The 13,705-nt window shown below is 61.4% G+C and overlaps 2 protein-coding genes across 3 annotated transcripts in view; one reads left to right on the top strand and one right to left on the bottom strand.

Annotated features, from left to right (window-relative positions):
* Positions 1 to 7,450, bottom strand: part of DOCK6 (dedicator of cytokinesis 6) — a 32,389-nt gene extending 24,939 nt beyond the window's left edge. The window contains 6 exon segments of the mRNA XM_058658047.1: positions 315 to 530; positions 1,344 to 1,473; positions 1,598 to 1,666; positions 1,806 to 1,978; positions 2,482 to 2,569; positions 7,321 to 7,450. Coding sequence (XP_058514030.1) covers positions 315 to 530; positions 1,344 to 1,473; positions 1,598 to 1,666; positions 1,806 to 1,978; positions 2,482 to 2,569; positions 7,321 to 7,364 — 720 coding nt within the window. The 5' untranslated portion in view covers positions 7,365 to 7,450.
* Positions 1 to 13,705, top strand: part of TSPAN16 (tetraspanin 16) — a 37,909-nt gene that overhangs the window by 18,453 nt on the left and 5,751 nt on the right. The window contains exons 2-3 of one of the 2 annotated variants that reach the window (XM_058658042.1): positions 11,943 to 12,030; positions 12,858 to 13,055. In XM_058658042.1, the coding sequence (XP_058514025.1) occupies positions 11,962 to 12,030; positions 12,858 to 13,055 (267 nt within the window). In that variant the 5' untranslated portion in view covers positions 11,943 to 11,961. Of the gene's footprint in view, positions 1 to 11,940; positions 12,031 to 12,857; positions 13,056 to 13,705 lie in introns of those variants that run through there. The other variant, XM_004595754.3, reaches the window with a different exon arrangement.

Below are 13,705 nucleotides of genomic sequence, written 5' to 3' on the forward strand. Positions count from 1 at the left end.
TCTCCCGGCTTCGGATCAGCTCAGCTCCGGCTGTTGTGGCCACTTGGGGAGTGAACCAGCAGGTGGAAGATTTCTCTCTGTCTCTCCTTCTCTCTGTAAATCTCATCTGCTCTTTCAATAAGAATAAATATTTAGAAAAGAAAAAATGGAGTGTACACCAGGTGCCAACTGGATGCAGGTACTTAAGGTGATTAAATGGGAACTACAATGGTAGGCGCTCAGTAAGCCCCGGGTGATTACAGTCGGTGCCTAATCAGTGTCGGGGTATATAGCCGGTGTGCCATCAGGGTACCGGTGCCCGCAGAGGCACCCACCTCGTCGGGCGCCGGGTAGAGGGTGAGCAGGGCGGGGGGCCGGTGCTGCCGCCGCAGGGCCTCATTGCGCCGGTCCACCTCCTCCGGGGCCTCCCGCTCCAGCAGCGAGGGCAGCAGAGAGTCGGCCTCCAGGTTCCTGAGGTCGAAGATGCCGGAGGCCCCGCTGCCGCAAGGGGCGTCTTCCAGAGAGCCGGAACAGCTCCGGGAGTCGTCCTGCTGGTGGAGAGTGTGCAGAGCTGAGTGCCAGCTGTGTACATGACAGACCCCTGCTCGTTTTGCTGGCACACTTTCCACAAACTTCCATCCCCAGGAGCCCGCGTGCAACAACGGTGACATGATGGACGGAGTTCCTCTCACTCCCCTCAGCCACTTGGAGCGTCATCTGATCCTTGCCGGGCCAATTAGATCCCTCCTGGACCAATCAGATCCCTCCTGGACCAATCAGATCCTTCCTGGACCAAACAGATCCTTGTCAGGCTATCTGCCAGCTTCGTGATTGGCTCAAGCCTCAACACACCCTTGGAGCTGGACCAATGAGATCCTTCCCCGGGACTGTGCACACTGTTGTTAGGGGAAGTGAGAATTCTTCCATGAACCAAGGTCCTGCTCCTGACCAACCGCAATTCAGCTCTGGGACCCCAAGTCTCCCCATCTCAGGTCTCAGGATCCCTGATACCCGCCTGGGAGACCCAGACTGAGTCCCACCTCCTGATCTGCACGGCACAGCCCTGGCTGCTGTGGGCACTTGGGGAATGAGTCCGTGGATGGCATCGCTTTGTCTTTCAAAGAAATAAAACAGGTGGACTCAGTGCGATAGCCTAGCGGCTAAAGTCCTTGCCTTGAACATGGCAGGATCCATAGGGGCGCTGGTTCCAATCCCGGCGGCCCTGCTGCCCGTTCAGCTCCGGCCAGTTCTTTTGGGGTTCAGATCAGTTCTCCCTCACAGGGGAGTGAAAGCCAGGGTTGCTCCCCCAACACACACACACAGAGCTGTGACGCCCCCAGTCCCCAGGCGAGAGGGTCACTCACCGAGTCCTCGGCGCCGCCTTTCTCGTCTCCGCAAACGTCTTGCTCGAAGACCTGCCGGCTGAGGCCCTTCTGCCGCTCCCGCTGCGACTCGGTGGTGATGGGGCTGTAGGCTGCGCTCAGCTGCTGGTAGCTGGAGGAAGGATGGGGCAGCTGGGCAGGCGCTGGCCACCCCCACCCTCTCCCCTGCACCCAGGCCCGGCTGGTGGGCAGAGGCAGGAGGACCAGCAGGTGCAGCCCGCAGCCGACCGACCAACCTTCTGCGCACGATGACCCAGTCCTGTGTGTACATGTCCACGGCAGCCTGAACCTGCCGGTCCAGTTTCCTGCAGGGCAATGAAACGGCAGGGTCAGTGGGGCCAGGGCGCTACGGGAGGCTCAGAGAGGGTGGACTGGTCACACAGCCCGACCCAGGGCTTGAACTGTCGGATTCGGGGCGGGAGGCGTGGCCAGAGCCAGACACACCCGTCTTCCGGGATGCCAGGCTCGGTGGTCCGGCTCTCCCGGGGCTGTAACAACAGCTCCAGGTCGTCCGCAGGGAAGTCCAGCAGGTCTCGGAGGGGCCCGGACTCGGAGGCCAGCGGCCGGTTCACCATCTCTTCGAAGTCCAAGGGCTCGACGACCTCCGTCAAGGGTACCTGGGGCACAGGCAGGGAGCTGTGGGTGACTGGGTGGGAGTGGGGTCCTCGCCCTGGCTCCCGACGCAGTGAGGGTAGGGGTGGGAGCCATGGAGGGTGCTGGAGCCAGGAGGTGGGGACAAGGGCCAGCAGGAATCACAGCCTGACCACTCTCCCATCCCACCCCCCCCCTCCGGCTCGGCCCTCTGTGGTCTCCAGGAAGGAACTCCCAGCTTGGGGCCACTGGGCAGGGACAGGAAACAGCAAGTTGGGAGGAATGGCCAACCCCACCCCTGGCCTCCAGGAAGTCGCTCCCAGCTCCAGCTGGGTGGTCCAGGCTGGAGTCTTCCCCCACCTGCTTGCCTGCCTCAGTCACCCCCCACACACCGGGGCTGCCTCCCTACCCGCACCCCTTCCCCACCCCAACTCTCCACCACGCCTGGCTCTGTTACCCAGAGGGACAAGGTGACAGAGCCTGAAGGGTGGGGTACAGGGAAAAGGGGGTGTGACACCCCAATCCTCACCCCCAGGGCGGTGCTGCTGCGTCTGCTGGCATGCGGGGAGCCGCTGTGTTCCCGGGACACCTGCTTCCGAACTTCCGCGGCCACCGTCCTGGGAGGACAGGGAGAAGATGGAGGTGCGGGGTGTGTGAGGGGTTCAGGACTCCCACTAGGCAAGATGGGGCTGCAGCCTCCAGCGGACCCCGGCACGAGTCGGGGAGTCACAGGCCTTGGGCAGCCTATGCCCTCTTCCCTGGGGCGGGCTGCGGGAGGTCCCCGCCACTGCCTCCTGCCCCTTCTGCTGGCCATACCCGAGGGACACCTGAGGCCAGCTCCAATGCCCAGCCCTGGGGGAGGGAGGCTTGTTGGACCGTGGCCTCTGTGCCCCAGTGCTGCCCCCCTGCCGCAGGGCCCCACATCTGGAGCTGTGCCCCAGGAGGCAGGGTCCAGCCTCGGGTACTCGGTTAACATTCCCTACTTGCAGGTTGCTGGCAAGTCTGAATCAAGATCAGGACCACCGTGCGCAAGAGGCCGGCACAGTGGGCGGAGCCCAGGACAGTGGAGGCCGTGTGAAGACCCCTTCTGTGCTCCCCCTGCATCCCCAAACGCCTTCTGGCCATCAAGTTCAGCTCCCATGGCAGCCTTGAAAGAGGCAAGGCTGTGGGCCCAGCACGGTAGCCTAGAGGCTAAAGTCCTCACCATGCACGCACCGGGATCCCATAGGGGCGCCGATTCTAATCCCGGCAGCCCCGCTTCCCACCCAGCTCCCTGCCTGTGGCCTGGGAAAGCAGTGGAGGACGGCCCAAAGCCTTGGGACCCTGCACCCACGTGGGAGACCCGGAAGAGGCTCCTGGCTCCTGGCTTCGGATGGGCTCAACTCTGCCCATTGCAGCCACTTGGGGAGTGAATCATCAGATGGAAGATCTTCCTCTCTGTCTCTCCTCCTCTCTGTATATTAGACTTTCCAATAAAAAAGTAAAATAAATGTTAAAAAAGAGGCAAGGTTATGTATCTTTGGCTGTATGGAGCCCCCACGCCGGGCTTTGTAAAAACGGAGAAGCGGGGGGAAGGGGAGGCGGCAGGGTCGGGCAGCAGGCGAAGCTGCCCTGTGCACGGGTAGCGCGGGTCAGAGTGGCCGGGCTGAGTCCTGGCGGCTCCACTTCTGCCTTCAGCTCCCTGCGCACGTGCGCCCTGGGCAGGCGGCAGGGGGTGACCCCACACGCCTGAGCCCCTGCCCTCCCACACTGGGCTCTCGGCTCCCGCCCCTGGCTCGGCCTGGGCCATCTGGAGAGTGAACTACAGCGTGGAAGATTTCTCTGTCTCTCCCTCTCTCTCTGTCACTTTGCCTTCCAACAAATGAATACTAAATACGTTTAACAACACACATACACGAAACAAGGACGGTGAGGAGAGAGCAGGATGGTGGGCCACGCTGGATGGCTTTTCCCAGGAGGGGATTTCGTGGGCTGGGCTACTGTGGCCATAAATCCTCCCCAGGAGATAAGGTGACAGCCCCACATGATGCTGGGGGGCGGAGCTTCGCGGGGAAAGCCCGGCGGTGGGTGGCATCGCCAGGATCTTAGATGGAGGACTCCATCCCAGGCCGGCCTGATAAGGCGAGCTCTGTCCTCAGAGGGAAGCAAGACAAGAAAAACAGAAGAAGAACAGAAGGCTGAGTGTTCCCACGGAAGGCGGAAAGGCAAGAAAAAAAAAATGTTTAGGGCCTGGTATGGTAGCCTAGTGGCTAAAGTCCTCGACTTGAATGCGTTGGCATCCCATAGTTCTAATCCCGGCAACCCCGCTTCCCATCCAGCTCCCTGCTGTGGCCTGGGAAAGCAGTGGAGGACAGCCCAGAGCCTTGGGACCCTGCACCCACTTGGGAGATCTGGAGGAGGCTCCTGGCTCCTGGCTTCAGATGGGCTCAGCTCTGGCCATTGCGGCTACTTGGGGAGTGAACCAGTGAGTGGAAGACTTTTGTCTCTCTGGAACGCTGTCTTTCAAATGGACAAAAGTCATTAAAAACAAAACAAGTCAACCAGCTATGGTGACATTCGATCCCACAGTCCCCCCGTGGGCACCAGAACTACAAGCACACAACACACGCTGCCCACCAGTGCCGTTTGATGTCGTAGCGATCTCAGAGAGTACAAGCTTAACAAAGGGCTGATGAGGGGCTCCTGTGGCCCACGGGGTCAGGAGTCACCAGCCATACAGCCATAGTCTATACTGGACGGCAGAGGCTCAAGTCCCGGCGGCTCCACTTTGGGCCCAGCTGCCCTGCTTATGGACCCGGGGAGCATCGGGCCACTGTCACACGGATGGAAGACCTGGATGGAGCTCTCAGCTCCAACCCTGGTCTGGCCCAGCCCTGGGCACTGCAGGCATTTCCGCATGGGAAACCCAGAAGAGGCTCCTGGCTCCTGGCTTCAGATCAGCTTAGCTGCAACCATTGAGGCCACGTGGGGAGTGGGTTAGTGGGTGGAAGATCTTTCTCTCTGTATCCTGTCTCTCTCGTTTTCTGTAAATCTGACTTTCCGGTAAAAATAAACAAATACATATTTTTAATTTGTTCATTAGGGAACTGGAGAAAATATAGCATTCAGATTAATTAAATTCTTTTTAAAAAATATTTATTTGAAAGTCAAAGTTACAGAGAAAAAGATATATCCGCTGCTTCCTTCCCCAAATGACTTCAACAGCCAGAACTGGGCCAGTTATAACCCAGAAGCCTCTTCTGGGTCTCCCATACGGGTGCAGGGTCCCAAGGCCTTGGGCTGTCCTCCACTGCTTTCCCAGGCCACAGGCAGGGAGCTGGGTGGGAAGTGGAGCAGCCGGGATTCGAACCAGCACCCCTACGGATTGCAGGTGGCAGGTTTCTGCACTGTGCCCTATGCCAGCCCTTCTCTGTTCTTATCCTGAGCTGTGCAGGTTGTATCCTCCACGGGCAACCCAAGAACCTTCCTCCCCGAGTGTCATCAGAACTGTGCGACGTAGTGACATGGGAACACCAGGAAGAGAGCGGGCTTGGCTGGACACCCGCAGGAGCGAGCCGCGTGCAACTGCAACTCTCCCCTCACACGCATACCCTGGGAACGCAGCAGGCGATGGCTCCGGGCCCCGCACCCCTGCGCCCACGGGGGCAGACCCGCGTGGAGCTCCTGCCCCCCGGCTTGGGCAACTGCCCAGTCCCACAGATGGTGAGCATTTGGAAGGAGAACCAGACCGTCCTCTCTTCTCTCGCTGCGCCTTTGAAATAAATAAACACAACCACCAACAGGCGCATCCCCAGGCTTAGAAACTAACAGAAACAGACCACGGAAAGAATGACAACCATAACAACCGCCTGGCCTTCCTGCCCACCCCTCAGGCCATGACCCCCGCTCCGCCCCGGAGCCCTGCTGGCTTCCCACTTGCCTTGGGATCCCAGTCTTCCCACCCCACATTCCCAGGCCATACCAAGGTCCTCTCTCTCTCTCCCCCCACTTCCTGCCTCCTGCTCTGCCCCCATGCACCAATTCTCTATCCCCAAACATCCCTCTCTCACTTCCTGCTCCTGCGCCTCTGCTCATCCCCACTGGCTGGCCCTCCACGGAGCCCATCACCACGCGGAGCCCACCTGCGCATCTCCCCCATGGTGCCCAAGGCCCGAGCAGGGCCTGCACCCCCTGCCCCCCAACACACACATACACAGAGGCCACATGCTCATCACCTTGGCACTGTCAGGAAGCGACCCCACCCCGCTACGCAGACAAGGAACCCCACAATACTCCCAGGAGCCCGGCCCAGACTTCTTCACCAGGCCAGGCACAATCTCTCCTCCAGCCTTGAGGACTCGTCCTGCCTCCCCCCCGCCCCCAGTCTGCCCACCAGCTGGTCCCGGGACCCAGCCCCCACACCATCCATTCAGTCATCGTGCGGCCCGTGCTGGGAGAGTCTGAGGCAGGAGGTGGGGGGTGGGTGCTGGCCACAGCTGTCCCCTGTCTCAACCCCCCACCACCAGACAGCAGCTGGGCACTGCAGCCTTGCAACGGGCGAGGCGTGGAAGTTTCCCGAAGGAGTTTTCAAGGCAGCCGGGTGCATCCCCCAACTCCCTCCCCAAGCCTGGAACCCACCCACCCTCAGGCCCTCGGGGCGTGGGGGCACCAGGGGTCCAGGAGCTGGAGTGGGGGTGCAGACGGCACTGGGTACCCCACCATCCCCAGACACCCCACCCGGGGCCGGGATGCCGCGGTCCAGGAGCTGGAGTGGGGGTGCAGACGGCACCGGGTTCCCCATCATCCCCGGACACCCCACCCCGGGCCGGGATGCCAGGGGTCCAGGAGCTGGAGTGGGGGTGCAGATGGCACCGGGTTCCCCACATCCCCGGACACCCCACCCCATTCGACCCACCCCAGGCCAGGGGTCCAGGAACTGGAGTGGGGGTGCAGATGGCACCGGGTTCCCCGCCATCCCCGGACACCCCACCCCATTCGACCCACCCCGGGCCGGGGGTCCAGGAGGTGGAGTGGGGGTGCAGATGGCACTGGGTACCCCGCCATCCCCAGACACCCCACCCCATTCGACCCACCCCGGGCCGGGGGTCCAGGAGCTGGAGTGGGGGTGCAGATGGTCCCCGGTACCCCAACATCCCCGGACACCCCACCCCGGGCCGGGATGCCAGGGGTCCAGGAGCTGGACCTAGAGGGTGCAGACGGCACCGGGTTCCCCACCATCCCCGGACACCTCGCCGCACCCCGGCTTCCTCAGGGAAGGGACTTGGGGTGCGGGGGACCCCCGACGCGAGGCGGGCGAGGGGCGGACCCTCGGCGGGGCGGGGCCGGGCCACGTGGGGGGCGCGGGCTGCAGGTGGGGTCCCCCGCCTACCTGTTGATCTTGTGTGCGAAGGCGCGGCGCTCGGAGGCCGCCATGACGCCCGGGTCCCTCAGTCACCGCCGCGCTCGGACGCCGGGAGGCCGGTCAGGGCGGGAGGGCGGGGCCTGGCGGGAGGGCGGGGCCAACGCTGGGGCGGGGCCAGGGCCGGGTGGGGCGGGGCCTGGCGGGAGGGCGGGGCCAGGGCCGGGTGGGGCGGGGCCGGACGGAGGCAAGACTGGAAAACAGCGAAGCTGCAAGGGCGGGGCGTGGCCGGCGAAGACGGGGCGTGGTCTGGACTGCAGAGTGGGCGTGACCAAGGGGCAGGGCGTGGCCACGCGTGGGCCCCGCCGCAGGGCGGGGCGGGGCCGGTGTGCTCCGGGGCGTGGCCTGAGTGGTTGTGGGCGTGGCCGCCTGGGACCTGCAGAGTGTCCCCCACTGACCAGCGTCTCCCAACCCTGCGAGCAGCCCTGAGGTTTTGGGTGAGTTTGGGGGAGCACCGTGCAAGAGTGGGGTCCCCGACTCCACGGGGGGGCGCCCGCACCACCTACCAACACCAAGCAGCACAGGTGGAAGACAAGTAAAAGGATATTCACGGAAAATGCGTCTTTACCCGGTATTTTTTTGCATCAAAATTAGTATTATCTCAAATACTTTTTGAGACTTTTTTATTGGAAAGGTACATTTACACAGAGAGACAGAAAGGAAGATCTTCCATCTACTGGTTCACTCCCCAAGAGGCCACAATGGCCAGAGCTGAGCTGACCAGGAGCCAGGAGCCTCTTCCAGTTCTCCCACGCGGGTGCAGGGTCCCAAGGCTTTGGGCCGTCCTCCACTGCTTTCCCAGGCCACAGGCAGGGAGCTGGGTGGGAAGTGGAGCTGCCGAGATTAGAACCGGCGCCCATATGGGATCCCAGGGCTCCACTTCCCATCCAGCTCCCTGCCTGTGGCCTGGGAAAGCAGTGGAGGACGGCCCAGAGCCTTGGGACCCTGCACCCATGTGGGAGACCTGGAAGAGGTTCCAGGTTCCCAGCTTCAGATCGGCGCAGCACCGGCTGTTGCGCTCACTTGGGGAGTGAATCATCAGATGGAAGATCTTCCTCTCTGTCTCTCCTCTCTGTATATCTGACTTTGTAATAAAAATAAATAAATCTTAAGGAAAAAAAAACTTAATGTAAAAGGCCGAGCTCTTCCATCCGCTGGGTCCCCTTTTCAGTGCCTGCCTGCGACAGCCGGAGCTGGACCAGGCAGCAGCCAGGAGCCCAGGAACAACATCCCTGTCTCCCCGGTCAGAAAGTCTATGACGCTGAGTCCATAGGCGAGTTCCAGCCCCCGCCTCTTGGGACCCTGTTAGCATCTGACCCACGGAGTGGCACCCGGCCTGACATATGCCAGCCACGCAGGCGACGCCGCCCCAGGCGGTCCAGCCAGTCTGTCCCTGGTGTGCGTGTGGTGTGGGGACACACGGTGGAGGAGGCGCCCGCCGGTGACTCCACCATGGTGCTTTGCCACGCCACGCCTAGCCCCACATCACCCTGTTGTGGAGGAGTGTAATTCCACTGGAGGCCCCGCTAGCCTCACCCCACCCTTGAACCTGGCAGGGCCTTCCCACACACTGTTCAGTCCTGGCAGTGGGACTTCCCGTGTGGACTGACACGGGGTGCAGTGTGTTCCCCCACCCAGACCCCGCTGTGCAACCCCAGGTTAGCGGCTCAGCCTCTCTGGGCCTCGGAGTCCGGCTGAGGGTCTGGGAGCATTCTGCTCTTGCAGCCACCGGCAACCGGAGCAGATGGCTGTCGCCAGGGGTTCCCGGGCCCTGCCAGACCTGAAAATCAAGACCTGACTCACTGGGTGGGGCTGGGCGGAGCGGGGCGGGGAGCGGGATCCCAGCAGCTGTTTAAACAGAGCGCCTGGCTGGGCAGGGACTTTGGCCTCCCTTGGCTGCTGTGGGCACAGGAGGTAGGAGAGCTGAGGGGCCAGTGGGGACTGGGTGGGCTTGGGCACGCGGGCTGGCTGACAAGGTTAAGGTCAGTTTGAGACGCGAGGTGGGGCTCAGGGGTATTTTCATCACAAAAGCAGATTGACAGAGAAGGAGAGAGAGCGAAACATCGCAGAATCTTCCACGATAGCTGCAACTGAGCTGAAGCCGGGAGCCAGGAGCCTCTCCCGGGTCTCCCACGCGGGTGCAGGGTCCCAAGGCTTTGGGCCGTCCTCCACTGCTTTCCCAGGCCACAGGCAGGGAGCTGGGTGGGAAGTGGAGCAGCCGGGACTCATCTGTGCCCAGATGGAATGCCAGTGATGAGGCTCCCTCAGCAACCTTGCCCATTCAGCTGCCTCTGGCCAAAGCTGGGCCGGGCACTCCTCTGGAACCCTCTCCATCCGCACGGAGCTGGGTTCTCTGAGACCCATTGGACCCTTAGCGAGGCCCAACGTGGGCGCCCACTGCCCCCTCGTGGCAGCGCTGGGCATAGGCACTGGGGGAGTGAACCAGGGGATGGAAGATTCTGTCTGCCCTTCAAATACAAAGAAATATTTATTTTTTAAAAACCCCTGTGGGGCCCAGAACGGTAGCCTTGTGGCTAAAGTCCTCACCTTGAATGCGCCGGGATCCCACATGGGCACCGGTTCATATCCAGGCAGCTCCACTTCCCACCCAGCTCCCTGCCTGTGGCCTGGGAAAGCAATCGAGGACGGCCCAATGCCTTGGGACCCTGCACCTGCGTGGGAGACCCGGAAGAGGCTCCTGGCTCCTGGCTCCTGGCTTCAGATCAGCTCAGCTCCAGCTGCTGCGGCCACTTGGGAAGTGAGCCAGCAGATGGAAGACCTTCCTCTTTGTCTCTCTGTATACGTGACTTTGCAATAGAAATAAATTAATTAATTAAAAAAATAAATCCTGCGACGTTCGAGTACCCAAAGCCACCTTTCTCAGAACTGCAGGGGACTCCAGCCCTTCCGGTGGATGTCAAAGTTGGTGAATCCTTTGCTGCAGAAATGAATGACCTGCTGAGCGACTGCTGGGGGCGAGACTGCTCGTGGGAAGACAGTGGGGTCCCGAGAGACCCAGGCTCCCAGCCCAGGCCCAAACACCTGTCTGAGGGCCTGGGATGTGGGCACTGGGACCCAGCTGCTGTCCCTACAGGGTTGCGATGAGGCCCACGTGGCAGTAACATCAGGGAGACACAAAGCCCCCGGCGCGGGGTGTGTGTGTGTGTGTGCTGGGGGGCTTGCCTTGCCCGCTGCATCCGGAGCTGGGCCAGGAAGCAGGAAGCCTCTGGGCCCAGCCGGCCATGTGGGACATGCACCACAAAGAGAGGCCAGGAGGGCAGGCCACAGGCTTCCTGCTTTCCTCCAAGCCGGTGGCCCGCCCACCAGGCGCCGTGCACCCTGGACGCCCCTGTGTCCTTGCGGGCAGCTTTTCCCCTTTGACATTTGTTTTCTGGCTGAACAGTGCGGTCATATTTCTGCATGCAATGGATGGCCGTCTGATCTGTGCAGCCAGCATCCCCTTTGGCTTAAATGTCCAGCCATCAGCTGTGATGGCACAGCGGCAGCTTGCCCAGTCTCTATTTGATTTGTCCTGTTACACTGGGTTCTGCTTGTCATGTTGCCTGTTCTATGGGTTTCAAAAAGTGCTTTGGGGCCCAGAGTAGTAGCCTAGTGGCTGAATCCTTGCTTTGCATGAGTCGAGATTCCATACGGGCACTGGTCTGTATCCCAGCAGTATCTTTCTGTTTCTTTCATCCACTGGTCGACTCCTCAAGTGGCAGCAACAGCCAGAGCAGAGCCGATCCGAAGCCAGGAGCCAGGAGCCTCTCCCGGGTCTCCCACACGGGTGCAGGGTCCCAAGGCTTTGGGCCGTCCTCCACTGCTTTCCCAGGCCACAGGCAGGGAGCTGGATGGGAAGTGGAGCAGCTGAGACAGGAACCTGCAGCCCTATGGGCTCCCAGCGTGTGCAAGGCGAGGATTTTAGTCACTAGGCTACTGTGCCAGGACCTCGAGTAAATAACTGTTTAAAATAATTTAAAATATTTACTTCAAGGGCAAAGTGACAGAGTGCCAGATCTTCCATGCTCTTGGCCAGTCTGCCAATGCCCACAGCCCCTGAACTGACTCAGGCGCACAGGCAGGTGCCCCGGAGCTCCGTCTGGGTGTCCCGCGCTTGTGGCACGAGCTCCAGTCGTTGGGTCACACTTGGCGGCTGTTTTGGGCACAGTAGCAGGCAGACAGGCTGCACGTGGAGCAGCCGGCAGTCTGAACTGGCAGTCTGACAGAGACTGCCCGTGTCCCAAGTCCTGGAGTGCCACACCGCCAGCCCCGTACCCCAGTTTTCTGATCAGACCTACTGCACTATGCTTAGGGGGTACAAACATTGCGGACACCACACCCCAGTGCCTGGCAGGGTGTGCCCTGTGCCCACAGCGATGCCGGAAGTATCTCCCCCATGGGTGAGGGCCAGAGCCCTCTCTGTGATGTGACAAAGGCTCTGCCTGCAGCCCACCTGCTGCTGCCCAGCTCGGGGAGGCCAGAAAGAGGGGGGACAGACCAAGTCAGCCTTGGTTCCCCTGCGTGGGGACCCAAGCCATCCTGGGAAGCCACAGCCCGACGGCCGGGGAAGATGCTGATGCCGAAGGCCCCAGGCAGGCCGGGCTGGCCGCCATGGCCGAGTTGCACAGGCCGTATTCTTCCCTGAAGAAGCTCTCGTCAAGCCTCAACGGCCTCGTGCTGGTAAGTGTGCTAATATCTTCAGCATCCCCACGCCCCACCCCAGTCCAAGACAGAAATAAGTTGATCCAAATGTTGTACCCCCCAGGAGATGCAGCAATGTAGGGCAGAGCGGGGAGGCCGGGCGTGACGGGAGCAGGTGAAATGGAGCATGGTAGGGAGGCGGGGAGCGGCGGCTTGAAACCGGGCTGACGCAGGATCTCAGATGGCCAAGTCAGCCTTGAACTCAAATCTTGGAGGAAATCATGCTAAGTAGGGAAAGTGTCTCTTTTAGATTTAAAAAAAAAAAGTTTCTTTCCCTGTTAAATGTTCCTGGAAATGGGCACATTGAAATTCTTGCTTTCCTTGTCTGAGAGTTCCACAGAAAGCCACCAGCTTGGGGAGCAGACACAATCCACCTAGGCCTCCTCCTCACGGGGGCCAGGACCGTTCCTCCCACACAAGGAGGGGGTCTTCCACCTGCTGGCTGCAAAAGCCAGGAACTCCATCACCCAGGTCTCCCACGCGGTGCACTTGGGCCGACAGCCGCTGCTTTCCCAGGCCACAGGCAGGGAGTCGGGTGGGAAGTGGGGCAGCCGGGACATAAGCCCACCTGTATGGGCTCACCAGTGTACGCAAGGTGAGGACTTTAGCCACTGGGCCATTGCCCCGGAACCCCATCTGTGTCTTTTTCAAATAAAGAGAGCATGAATTGCAAGGGTTCCCTCTCGCCAACCCGTTGCCATGGCAACCTCTGAGCTGGGTCATCTCCAGCCAGGGCTCCCCTCGCCTCCTCCCCTCCTCCCCGTGTGTCCTGCTGACCAACCGCCTTCCTCCTCTCCTTGTCCCAGGTGTCTGGCATCCTCCTCCTCGGCCTGGGCATCCGCAGCCAGCACAGCGAGGCCGCCCTGATCCGGGTCCTCGGGCTGGCCTCGGCCCACCTGCGGCACGTCGGCCACCTGTGCCTGGTGCTGGGCAGCACTGTCGCCCTGCTCGGCGTGGCCAGCTGCTATGGGGCCGCCAAGGACAGCAGGGGCACTCTCTTACTTGTGAGCTGGATCTGCACGCAGAACCCCTCGGGAACACATCCCATCCTCCACCATGTCCCATCACGCACAAATCCTTGCCCACTCGGGCCCTGTGAGCACTCAGGCCCTTGTGGGTCTGTCTGGCTGGCAGCAGGGGGCAACTGCCCTTTGCTTTTTAATTGAATATATAAGGACAGAGCGAGGTGGAGAGAAAGATCTTCCACCTGCTGGTTCATTCCCCAAGTGGCTGCAACAGCTGGTGCTGGAGCCAGACCCAAGCCAGGAGCAGGAAACCTCACAGAGGGTCTCCCACGCTGCTCAGGGGCCCAAGGCATTGGCTCACACCTCCCCTGTGTCCCTAAGCACAGAGGCAGGGACTGGGTGGGAAGTGGAGCACCAGGACTTGAACTGGCGTCCACGTGGATGCTAACGTTACAGGCGGAGGCTCAGCCTGTGCCGTCACAGCACTGCGCCTGCGCTCCCACCACCGCCCTTGTCCCAGTGACGTCATTGCTTGAGTACGGCTCGATCCTGGGTCTGCAGGTCCCACGTTCGCTTCCCCCGTGGTTCAAGGTGCAGGCCGCCTTTGTCCCTGCCTCAGGCCGGGGGCTGGCCATGCCGCCAGCTTCCCAGGAAGGCCAAGGTTGGTGTTGGTGCCCTGGACCTGCCGG

The sequence above is a fragment of the Ochotona princeps genome, chromosome 33 (assembly GCF_030435755.1).
Source record: "Ochotona princeps isolate mOchPri1 chromosome 33, mOchPri1.hap1, whole genome shotgun sequence".
NCBI classification, from domain to species: Eukaryota; Metazoa; Chordata; class Mammalia; order Lagomorpha; family Ochotonidae; genus Ochotona; species Ochotona princeps.